The sequence below is a fragment of the Danio aesculapii genome, chromosome 4, assembly GCF_903798145.1.
Source record: "Danio aesculapii chromosome 4, fDanAes4.1, whole genome shotgun sequence".
In the NCBI taxonomy this organism is placed as follows: Eukaryota; Metazoa; Chordata; class Actinopteri; order Cypriniformes; family Danionidae; genus Danio; species Danio aesculapii.
This window is the reverse complement of record NC_079438.1, coordinates 51,196,553-51,208,834: the sequence shown is the minus strand read 5'-3', so window position 1 is coordinate 51,208,834 and position 12,282 is coordinate 51,196,553. Positions and strand designations below refer to the sequence as shown.

The following is a 12,282-nucleotide window of genomic DNA, read 5'->3' as shown; positions in this document are numbered from 1 at the left end:
TTCTCTCTGCCTGCATTTGTTATCCTTGTAATCGGTTTTGCCAAAACATTCTGCCCTTTTAATTAAATTCATAAGTCGACACCGTTTTATCTCTCGCAGCAGTCGGGTCGGGAAACCAGATTACGCTGCTGTCACACTTTTCTCTTGCTTATTTCTAAATCGTTAAGGCACTTAAAAACTGGTAATTGCATGAAAACAAACTGCGTAAGGAGACATGATATGTGGCCAAATAAAGGATTTCTGGTATATTAATTTTGTTTTAAATACTGCACGGTTAGTTCAGTTACAGAAATTATTTTTATCATATATACACTCACTCACTGCCTACTTTATTAGGTATGCTTTTATAGAACTGAGCTAGACCCCTGTTTCCTTCCTTCTGTTTCCTTTCTTAATTCGTAAATGTATAGCATTAAGCATTTAAAATCTTAAGAAAAGTAAAGATACAAAAGGAGATATTTAGAAGTATGCTGGAAACCAATGACCATTGACTTTCCATGGTATTTGTTTTCCGAATATGGATGTTACACATTTCCAACATTCATCAAAATACAGTTAGGTCCATAAATATTAGGACTTCAACACAATTCTTACATTTTTGGCTTTATATACCAACACAATCGATTTGAAATGAAACAAACATGATGTAAATCACAGACTGTGTAAACTGCAGGCTGTCAGCTTTATCTGAGGGTATTTGCATCCAAACGTTGGTGGAACGCATGGAGAACGTTGTAGGAATTACAACAATACGTGCCTCCCACTTGTTAAGGGTCCAAACTAGCTATATAATAAACTTAATAATAAACTAAAAACTTGTCTGTTAGACTCAGCCTGGACAAAAAAAAAATGTAATCTGCCATTTTGTAAAATAATTTTGTATTTTATATCCTTTGTTGTTTGTTTATTTAATCACAGTTAAATTTTATTTAATATTATTATTTTTATTATATATAAAATTTTCATGTGGGGGTCAAGATTCATTTATTCATTAATTTGCTTTTCGTCTTAGTCCCTTTATTAATCTGCGGTCGCCACAGCGGAATGAACCACCAACTTATCCAGCATATGTTTTACGCAGCGGATGCCCTTCCGGCTGCAACCCAACATCCATACACTCTCATTCACACACATACTCTACGGACAATTTTAGCTTACCCAATTCACCTATACCACATGTCTTTGGACTTGTGGGGGAAACTGGTGCACCCGGAAGAAACCCATGCAAACACGGAGAGAACATGCAAACTTCACACTAATGCCAACTGACCCAGCCAGGGCTCGAACCAGTGACCTTCTTGCTGTGAGTCGATTGTGCTACCCACTGCACCACTGTGCTGCCTCGGGGTCAAGATTCAAATTTAAATTATATGAGTGAGGGATATTATCTTATTACTCTTATTTTATCTTGTCTTATGTACATTTCTGACATGTTTTTGCACTAAAAATGTTCAATAAAAATAAATTTGAAATATCTTTTCATATTAAACATCATATATTTTCCTCCTCATCTCATTCTGCCCATGAACTTTTACTCTAAACACTCGACGTAGGCCTGCCGATAAGATGTGTTTTCACAGAGAGCGGCTCTATCAACAGCAGGTTGTTTCAAAGCAGCTAAGAGAAACAAAAGCGGCAACTATTTATCAAATCCGTCAGCGTTTAATTGAATGTGAAACGGTGGACAGGAACAGTCAGTCTTTTCATTGAGCTGTCGGGACATGATGAATGGAGCGAAACGTGGAAATGCCCATCTCTCCCATGTCATTCATCAGCCGCGGCGTCACGCACACACGCCAGCCGCCCGCTCACAGATAAGGAAAGTTTATGAAGAGAATTAGTTCTGAATATGCTCCTAATGAGGTCATTATTTATTTCCAGCTAAACAGCGGTGGAGAAAAAAAATATAGATTGTTTTCAACCGATCCCTCCCCTCCCCCCGATTCCTAATGTTGCATATGTAGTGCTGAAAAATCTAGGAAAAATGGATGCACTTAGTCTACTCTGAGCTTAAGTGTGAGTAAATGTTGTTTATTGTGCTTTAATAGATCTGTCTCGCTCTGGATCCGTTCATGTCATAAAGCTGTCTCTGTTTCTCGGTGCAGATTGAGAACCTGCAGGAGCAGCTGAAGGATAAGGAGAAGCAGATGAGCAGTCTCAAGGAGCGCGTCAAATCCCTGCAGGCCGACACGTCAAACACGGACACGGCCCTCAGCACGCTGGAGGAGGCCCTGGCTGAGAAGGTGGACACCCGCCAAACACTCGAGCGTGCACACTAATTCATTTACTGCAACACTCATTCATCATCGACATGTCTCTGTTAAGTTCAGTACTTCTCAGCTTTAGTTTTGACACTATAGCACATTTTAACCGGCATTAAACTTACCTATTGTGTGTATTAAGTAGCTACCTATCACATGCACAGCTACAAAACTAAGCTATTATTAATTATTCATCATTTAAATAAGGTAGTATTAATACTTAATATTTATTGCTGTGATTTATTTAATTTTTTTTATTGCTCCTGTTAAGTTTACTAGTTCTCAGGTTTAGGTTTGACACTATAGCACATTTTAACCGGCATTAAACTTACCTATTGTGTGTATTAAGTAGCTACCTATCACATGCACAGCTACAAAACTAAGCTATTATTCATTATTTATCATTTAAATTAGGTAGTATTAATACTTAATATTTATTGCTGTGATTTATTTAATTTTCTTTATTGCTCCTGTTAAGCTTACTAGTTCTCAGGTTTAGGTTTGACACTATACCACATTTATTTAAATATCATCCTCCTTACCTGTTGGGTGTAACCATTTACTTCCATAGTAGGAAAAACAAATATAAAGTCAATGATTAAATAAAAATAAAACAAATAAAAGTCAATGATTACAGGTAGAATCAAATTTTATAGCATTTATAGCATTTTTTAGCATACATTTAGCTCTTTATTATAATTTAATAATAGTATTAGTGTTAATAGTAGTAGTAGTAGTAATAGTAATTATATTATATTATTACTATTATATTATATACACACTGTAAAAAAAGATCAAATGACTGGCAGCTACGACTGGCAAACAAAAACCATAAAATTACAGCAAAATGTCTTTGTTGAAATAAAGTGCAAACATAATAAATCTACAGATATTTTCATTAACAGACTTTTCCTAGATTATTACAGTCACATACATTCAATAAAGTTACACATTAAGAGTTTTACACAGAAACACTATTATTTTATACACATTTACTAGATTGTTATGATTGAACACCATCAATAAAGTAACTGCACTAAAAACTTAAGAGAAAACAATGTTATTTAAAAGAATTTTCCCTAAATCATTACTGTTAAACACCTTTAATAAAAGGCCAAGACATGCTCAAGGTTGCAATTTAACAGTTTTATTTTGGATCAAAAAAGTCTGGAAATAAAACAACATTCAACATATAACTTCTCACAACTTTAAAATTACAGTTGTTACATTTTATTTAATAGTATTTAAAGTATGTAAAACATGTAGTTAAGTGGAATGATTCAGTTCCAAATCTTAAATGAATGTGTAATGTAATGTGAAGGGGACACTGACAGAGGAGTGCAGATCCAAATGCAGGTTTATTACACAGAGATGGTCAGGCAAGCAACAGTCAACACAGGGCCAAACAGATGTATACAGGGCATCCAGAGTCGTGGTCAAATAACAGGCAAATAGTCCGTTTTTTTTTCCAGTTTATAAATATATTATATTGCATATTATTTATGATTATTTTTAAAGTATGTGTTAAATTACTGTTTTATTGTTGATTATTTTTTATATTTATAATTAACTACACTGTGTATGGGTGCTAGCATGACTTCTCATATGCATGACTTCTCATCTACGGAGTTAACACAGGTGAACTGATTCTACATTTGCAGAACAACAGGAGCTCTGTGTGTGTGTGTGTGTGACAGCAGTGAAGATTGCTCTGTCACACACCCTTATGTAAGAACTCAGTCATTTCTGCGCCACGTTTGACCTCCCAGCACGTTCACAGATCCACGGGTCAATTCCTGCCACTTCTCATCAGCTCACATCACACGTGTGACTGTCTCCAGCAAACACCTTCACACACTTCCCTGAATCAACACCCAGCCCTGAACTCCAGCTCATGAATATGAATGAATTAACCCCGCCGGTTATTAGCATTGTCTTGCATATCCGCAGTTTTGGCGGCGATCGGCTGTTATGCTTTTTTCCTTCCCACTTCATCTCGCTCGCATACCCTCACGCTCCGAGGTTTGGGCCTCACGTTCCTCCCAGCCGCGGCCCGGAAATTAACTTCGTCAGCCATCTGCATATTGAAAAGTAGACACACATACATAAAGAGTGGACGTACACGTATGCACTTTTGCAGCATCTTCCCTCAGGCAGATATTTATCTTCTTGAGGCCTGTTCACACCATGTATGATAGTCACAAATATAAATATAGCAATATTCACTGCTAAAAAAAGAATTTGTTTTGTTTTTAATCCAAATATGAAGAGTTTAGATGCAAAACACTCTAAATGCCATCTGAAATTTAGTTTATGATCAGTTATTTCACTTTAAAGGCCATGAAAATAACATATTTATCATCATAAAAGTGAAATAACTGGTCATAAACACAGAATCCTGGAAAAAAAATTGAAGAAATTTCAGACTGCACTTAAGAGGCTTTTGCATCTGAACTCTTCATATCTAAAAATTCTTAAATCAAAGTATTTGGATTGTAAATTTGGTGTTTGGACTTGATTGGAGTAGAAATAAATGATGAATTTGTAAACCGGCATTGCAAAACTACTTAAAGTCTTCAGTTGCGTGTGTATGTTTGTAGGAATAGCCAATAATAGATTGAATAAGTTAAACTAATCATTATTCTTTTCAAGTATTATTAGAATGTTAAGTAAAGATCATGATGCATGAAGACATTTCATACAATTCCTTGCTCAAATACATAACAATTTGTAATATACATTGCAAGGAACGCTGCAGGTGACCAAACTCTTATTAGAATGAAAACATTTAAAAATTGTATTATAATTTAATAAACAACATTTAATAACATTGTTTTGTTTGAATGCACCAAAATATATTCTCTATATTCACCGAGAATATTTACATTTTTAAACTCGTATATGCTGTTCACTGTATATTTTGATCGTAATATTTATGGTCATCATCCTTGGTGTGTTTCCCAGTGATGGGTTGCAGCTGGAAGGGCATCCGCTGTGTAAAACATATGCTGGAAAAGTTGGTGGTTCATTCCGCTGTGGCAATCCCAGATTATTAAAGGGACTAAGCTGAAAAGAAAATGAATGAGTGAATGAATCCTTGGTGTGAACAGCCCTTTAGATACACATACGCTGAAAAGAAATGATTCATTGGATTTACTAAAATGATTTTAAGGTGTTAAGTGGTCGCAAACAATTTATGTGGGCTGAATTTAAACAAACAAATTAAGTTGAACATTGCTCAATTTGATTTGCTTGTTTAAATTCAGCACATTTAATTCAACCACTTACCTTAAAAAAATAGTAAATCCAATGAACAGTTTTTTTCACTGCAGTTTTTCTTTCTATAATGCAATATGATGCACATATTGTGAATCCAGTGGTCATGGAGAGTGTTAGCTGGAATAGTAATGATCCGGTCATGCTTAATGTCACAGCTCGAGCAAATATCGGCCAGGAACATCGGCTCAGGAGAGTGAAATACAGCCACTGTGGTGAGAAAGGAAAGAAAGAGCCGTGTTATTACTGTCCGGTTCGGGCCGCTCGGTGTGTGAGTTTTGGCCGGCGTGGGTGTGAAAGCGCCGGAGGCCGAAGCTCTCCACGAATTCCAGCCGTCCTCTTTCACAGGCCATCGACTGCGAACACCAGGCCAAAACACGCTTTCTTCAGACCTCTTATTGCTTTCGGTGTCTCTTTTTTTTTCTCAGCGTTATTAAAAATGTGGAGCGTAGTAACCATTCACATCAGATCTGACTCATTTCTAGTACACTTACTTCCATTTTTCTGAACCCGAACTTACGGCCAAATCCTCCCAACACCTGGCCAGAGCTGACACATGTGTGAGATTAATGGATGGCATGGTGAATGTGTTCATTTGAATGCGTTTCACTGGCCGTGCAGAGTTACGCTTAAGTTGGGAATTAAGGAATTGGTGTGCCTGCGCTTTCTAAAGTTTGACAGGTGTTGGCGCGCTGGTGTTTTTGGGTAAATATTGCATCGCTTACATAAAACTACATTCATATAGCCTCAGAAAAAAAGTCATTTCCTCTTTATGAGTGCCACTTTTTATTTTGACCTTGGAAGAGAAGTATAAATGGATAATGTGTTAACCTTCCATCATGCAGATAGAGTGTCCAACATAAAAGTGACAGCCAAAGGGCAGAGTTAGGCTCATATTTATTGAATTATGAGTTTATATTAAATTCCGCTTTTAATAGGGTGAGAGAACTAGTCATCTGTCTTTGTTTGACAGAAATGTGGATAATTACAAATTGCATTTGATACAGAAATGTGCTAATTTACACTTGTGGTGGTAATAATAACAATAATGATAATAATAATAATAATAATAATAATAATAATAATAATAATAATAATAATAATAATAATAGGCGCCGTGGTGGTGCAGTGGGTAGTGGTAACCTCACAGCAAGAAGGTCGCTGGTTCGAACCTTGGCTGGGTCAGTTTGCATTTCTGTGTGGAGTTTGCATGTTCTCCCCATGTCTGCGTGGGTTTCCTCCGGGTGTATGAGTGTGAATGAGAGTGTATGGGTGTTTTCCAGTAATGGGTTGCAGCTGGAAGGGCATCTGCTGCGTAAAACAGGTGCTGGATAAGTTGGCGGTTCATTACGCTGTGGCGACCCCTGATAATAAAGGGACTAAGCCAAAGAAAAAAAGAATGAATGAGTGAATTAATGAAAATAATAATAATAATAATAATAATAATAATAATAATAATAATAATAATAATAATAATAATAATAATAAAAGTGTCATCCTTTTTTAAAATAACCTAATAAATATAATTAGTTAATAATAATGCTAATTAACATTGCAAATATTAACAATAATAATAAGAGTTTGATCCTTTTTTAAATAGCTTAATAAATATAAATAAATACTTAATAATATTATTAACAATGCATATAATAATAATAATAATATTAATAATAACATTAATAACAATAATAATAATAAAATAATAAAAGTTTTAGTCATGCTTTTAAAATAATCTTGTTTTGTAGCTACATAGTAAATGATTCCCATAGTCTCTGATTTTAAATGAAACGTGTAACATGTTGTTTCTTGTTTGTGATGTTTGCAGGAGCGCATCATTGAGCGTCTGAAAGAGCAGAGAGACAGAGATGAGAGGGAGAAGAGCGAAGAACTGGAGAGCAATAAGAAAGAGCTGAAAGATCTGAAAGAGAAGGTCAACGTACTGCAGGGAGACCTGTCCGATCGCGAGGTGAGTCTGTCTTTTCAACAGTACGCAAAGCTAACTCTGCATTCACGCTGACATTGTGTGCAGCAGCTGATATGAGTGACTTCTAATGAGTTTTCGGTGAAATATTGTGTTAATCAGACCATATCTAGACACCATCACTAGCTTGAGTTATTTTGAATAATTTAATCTCTAGGTGTGAGTTATTGAGGGTATTTATTATTAAATGACTCACAGAAACAGTAAATATCGTAAAGACTTGTATTCATTTCTTTATATTGTGTTAATCAGGCCTAAACTGATTGACACCAAACCCATATAGACACCAAACCTTTTGATTTTGGACTATTTTGAATCTCTAGGTGTGAGATATTGACAAGATTCATTATTAAATGATACACAAAAACAGTAAACATCTTAAAGATTTGTATTTATTTATTTATCTATCTATTTATTTATTTATTTAGCTATCTATCTATTTATTTATTTATTTATTTATCTATTTATTTATATTCTGTTAATCAAACCATATCTAGACACCAAGTCTTTTAGTTTTGGACTATTTTGAGTTATTTTGAATCTCTAGGTGTGAGATATTGACAAGATTCATTATTAAATGACTCACAGAAACAGTAAATATCTTAAAGATTCATATATATTTATTTATATTGTGTTAATTAAGACCACATCCAGACACCAAACCTTTTAGTTTTGAACTATTTTGAGTCATTTTGAATCTCTGTAGGTGTGAGATATTGACTCTATTCATTATTAAATGACACACAAAAACAGAAAGTATCTTAAAGATGGGATGGTGCTTATTTTCTTAATGAGTTGTGGGTGTGTTTTGAGATTAAACCAATGAGAATCTCATCTCTCATTCCCTTTAAGAGTTAGTTGCGTTGCACCATGGCGCATTTGCTGTATACATGGCGGACTTTGTAAGTGGAAAAACTGCACTTCACTAGCAAGAAAACTGTTAGACACCATCTGCAGCATGAGGATAGAACAAGCCTCCTCCATTCAGCCTCTCTTTAGTGGAGTAAGGAAACAGTGTTGTACTCACTTCACTGAAGACGTCCATTAGCCTACATAATTAATTTAATTTAAGTGTAAAAATTTGTTTCAAAACTATTTCTAACTTCATTTCTAATTTCCAGCAAACAAATAAATTAACAATAATAACAAACTGAGGTATATCCAAAAACACGTCCTATTTGTGTCCCCCATATGGTCCAAAACCCGACAGGTGGACAAATCTAAGCTTGTTTTTAATCAAACAAATATAAAAATGCACATAATAAATACTACTACTAATAATAATAATATTATACAAAAGCAAATTGTCATGAAAAAACTTTTAAAAAAGCCCCCTGAGATAAAGAAGGCATCGAGGCAGTGGTTTTCATATTTATGTACAAAGTAATAATTTTTGTAATATTTTAATCCTTTAATTCTTGTGTATTGCTGTACATCCTGTGTGTATTAAGCAATGTGTAAGCGTTTAAGGCGCACAACTAACGCGCTCTGCGCTGGACTTTAGACCTGCTTTCAGCTGGTCTGTTGTACAGTCTATTTTAGTTCCTAGACTTTAGTTCTAGACCGGAACACCCATGAGTCCTCAAAAAGAGGGCAAATAGATTTGCTATTTAAACAACGTGGTGGAAAACAGGAAAATTAGGGTTGCGCTGGTCTGAAAATAGCAACACATCACTGCAAACACGTTTTGCACCTTATTGGAGGATAGGGCTCTGAGTTATTTTGAATCTTTAGGTGTGAGATATTGACTATATTCAGCATATAAAAGGGATTGTTCACACAAAAATTACAATTGTCATCATTTATTGACCATCCACCTATTCTAAGCATGTCTCAGTTTTTTCTTTTATTAATATTTTTTATTTTTTATTATTTCTTTATTTATCCAGGAAGTCATATTGAGACATTACTATCTCTTCTTCCAGTGAGACCAGGACAAGACAAGTTACACACAAAAATCACAAAAGAAAACATCGCAGATTTCACATCCGCAGATCATAAATCATAATTCAGAATCACGTCATGAAAAACAATTCTGCCCGTTAAAGCTGTATGCAAAGACATTTAAATGTATTCGTAGTTGGCCAATTCTGATTAATAGCAATATTTTTTTTCTGATTGTCTACAGAACAAACCATCATTATAGAATGACTTGCCTAATTAATCTAGTTAAACCTTTAAATATTATTTTAAGCTGAATACTAGTATCTTGAAATATATCTAGTACATTATTATATACTGTCATCATGGCAAAGATAAAAGAAATCAGTTATTAGAAATGAGTTATTAAAACTATTATGTGTTGAAATGGGTTTTCTGTTAAACAGAAATTTGGGCTAACACATGCAGGAGAATTAATAATTCTGACTTATTTTCTAATATGGATGTCAATGGCTACACAAACATCCAACATTTCCCCCCAAATATCTTCTGTTGTGTTTACTGGACAAAAGAAACTCATTAAGGGTTAGGCAAAGCACTGTAAATGCTGAGTAAATGTTCATTTTTGGGTGAACTTTCCCTTTAAAACCACACAGATGTTCTACTAGTGCTTATTTACTTGTAAATGTTCCCTGTGAACGATTAGACTAGATCGTTTTTTTACATAATTAGTCGGTTATAGCTCACATTACAGGTGCAAACAGACAGGCGCACATCCAAATGACATCTTGTGCAATGGCTTCACATTCACAATGCACTAATTCAGACTGCGGTTTGCATTTCTCACACAATAATCAGTTACAATGCGTCAGGTGTGGATTAAACATGTTAAAGCATTATTTTTGCGATATTGGACGAGTTGCTCGTTCTGGATGGAGATAGACTGATTTCACAGCCGTCCGTTCGAGCCCAGAGGAGCTGTAGAGATGAGAACAGACATGCTGGACCCACAGCGCTCTGTGTGTGCGTGTGTGTGTGCGTGTGTGTGTGTGTACAAGACATGAAGATAAATGGTGGATTGTAAATGTGAAGGAACGGCCCCTCCCTGAGAGCAACTGCTCATTTCTCTTTCTGTCTTCAGCTCGCCTCTGTTCTTCACTTTTCTTTTTTTGTCTTTTCTTCTTTTTCCCTTTTTCTCTCTCTTTCTTTGTTTTGCACTTTCTTGTGTTTTTCTGGCTAACATCTCTCCAGTATCAGTATAAAGGAGAGGTTGACCTACAACTGAGAGCTTTGTCATTGGTTACTCGCCCTCGTGTTGTTTAAAGCCTGATTTTTATTTGTTTTTTTACCTTTTGTGGATCACAAAGGAAGAAATCTGAAAGAGTTGCAGAAGATTTCTGAACATTTCAAGGTTTATTGATGCATCACAGAAGTGGATTGTGTACCAGATTGCTTCAATGTACTGCACTGGAACAATATTGTTATTTTTTTGCCTTTTTAATTGTGTTGTTTTTATTCGTGATAATTTATTAATAAATAATTTATTCGGTATTTTATTAGTTGATTAGTTTTTATTAGTGATTTATTTAATATAATAAAATAAACCATATTGGAATAAATACGTATGTTTTAAGAATTATAAAAATACCTATTAAAATGACTTTTATTTGAATTAAACTGTTTATTGGTTTTCTTATTTGCAAATGTCAAATACAGAACATTAACGTATAAATAAATATTAAAAGTAAATGATATTTAATTATATATTTTTTAATAATTACATGTTTAAATAACATTGTTTTAATTGTTTTAAATAAAGAAATATTTTAAGACTATTAATTTATAAATAGGTGTATACATTTTAAATGAGTACATTTAAATAAATAAATAATATTTTGAAGCTTTTGTTCATGAAATACCCATGAATTAGGGATGTTCCGTTCAGGTTATCTGCCCTCGAGTCTGAGTCGTTTGATTTTGAGTATCTACCGATATCGAAACCCAATCCGATACTTCTATAATACATATAAAATAATAAAGAAAAGTGAAGAAATAGATCCAGGATGTTCCTTATGTTTTATTTAATTCACCTTATTTTAACCTTTAACTCTGTTTGTTTGTTGTGTTAAGTGTAGCCTTTTCCTTTCCACCTCTTGCTATCCCAAGTTTACATATCTCACAGTTTACTATGGCAATGTTATTGTCATCCACTTTATAATACCTATGCATTTAACCAATAGCCATCTGCAACAAATGTAATACCGCAGGTGTTGCTGTTTCTGTGTGAAGTCAAGAAAGACGTCTAACTCTGTGCCACCGCGTAACTACAGATGTCTTAAAAAATAATGAGAATTTATACAATATACAATTATATATTCGAGTCCTGTTTGGGTGGTAATGTCAGATTCCAATAGAGTCTGAAACTGCGTTATCGGGCCCGATTTCCGATCACATGATCGGATCTGGACATCCATACCAAGAATATTAAAAAAATAAATAAAATAAAAAGGCTGTTAGTTTATAAATAGTTGTATACATTTAAAATGACTACATTTAAATAAATAAATAAAGTATATTTTGAAGCTTTTGTTGAAAAATGAAAAAACAAATACTGTTCATTTATAAATAGTTGTATACATTTTAAATGAGTAGATGTAAATAAATAAATAAATATATCTTGAAGATTTTGTTCATGAAACACCCAAGAATATTTTTAAAATGAAAAAAAAAACAAATACTGTTAAATTATAAATAGTTATATACATTTAAAATGACTACATTTAAATAAATAAATAAATAAATATAAATAAATAGTAATATATAAATATATATAAATAAATAGTGCATTTTAAAGCTTTAGTTCATGAAATGCCCAAGAATATT

General features: G+C 33.9%; 1 protein-coding gene across 4 annotated transcripts in view; it reads left to right on the top strand.

Moving 5' to 3' along the window:
- erc1b (ELKS/RAB6-interacting/CAST family member 1b) overlaps nt 1–12,282 on the top strand; it is a 321,625-nt gene that overhangs the window by 81,924 nt on the left and 227,419 nt on the right. For all 4 annotated transcript variants that reach the window (XM_056456008.1, XM_056456007.1, XM_056456006.1 and 1 more), the window contains 2 exons: nt 2,106–2,243; nt 7,363–7,503. In XM_056456008.1, coding sequence (XP_056311983.1) covers nt 2,106–2,243; nt 7,363–7,503 — 279 coding nt within the window. The remainder of the gene's footprint in view (nt 1–2,105; nt 2,244–7,362; nt 7,504–12,282) is intronic.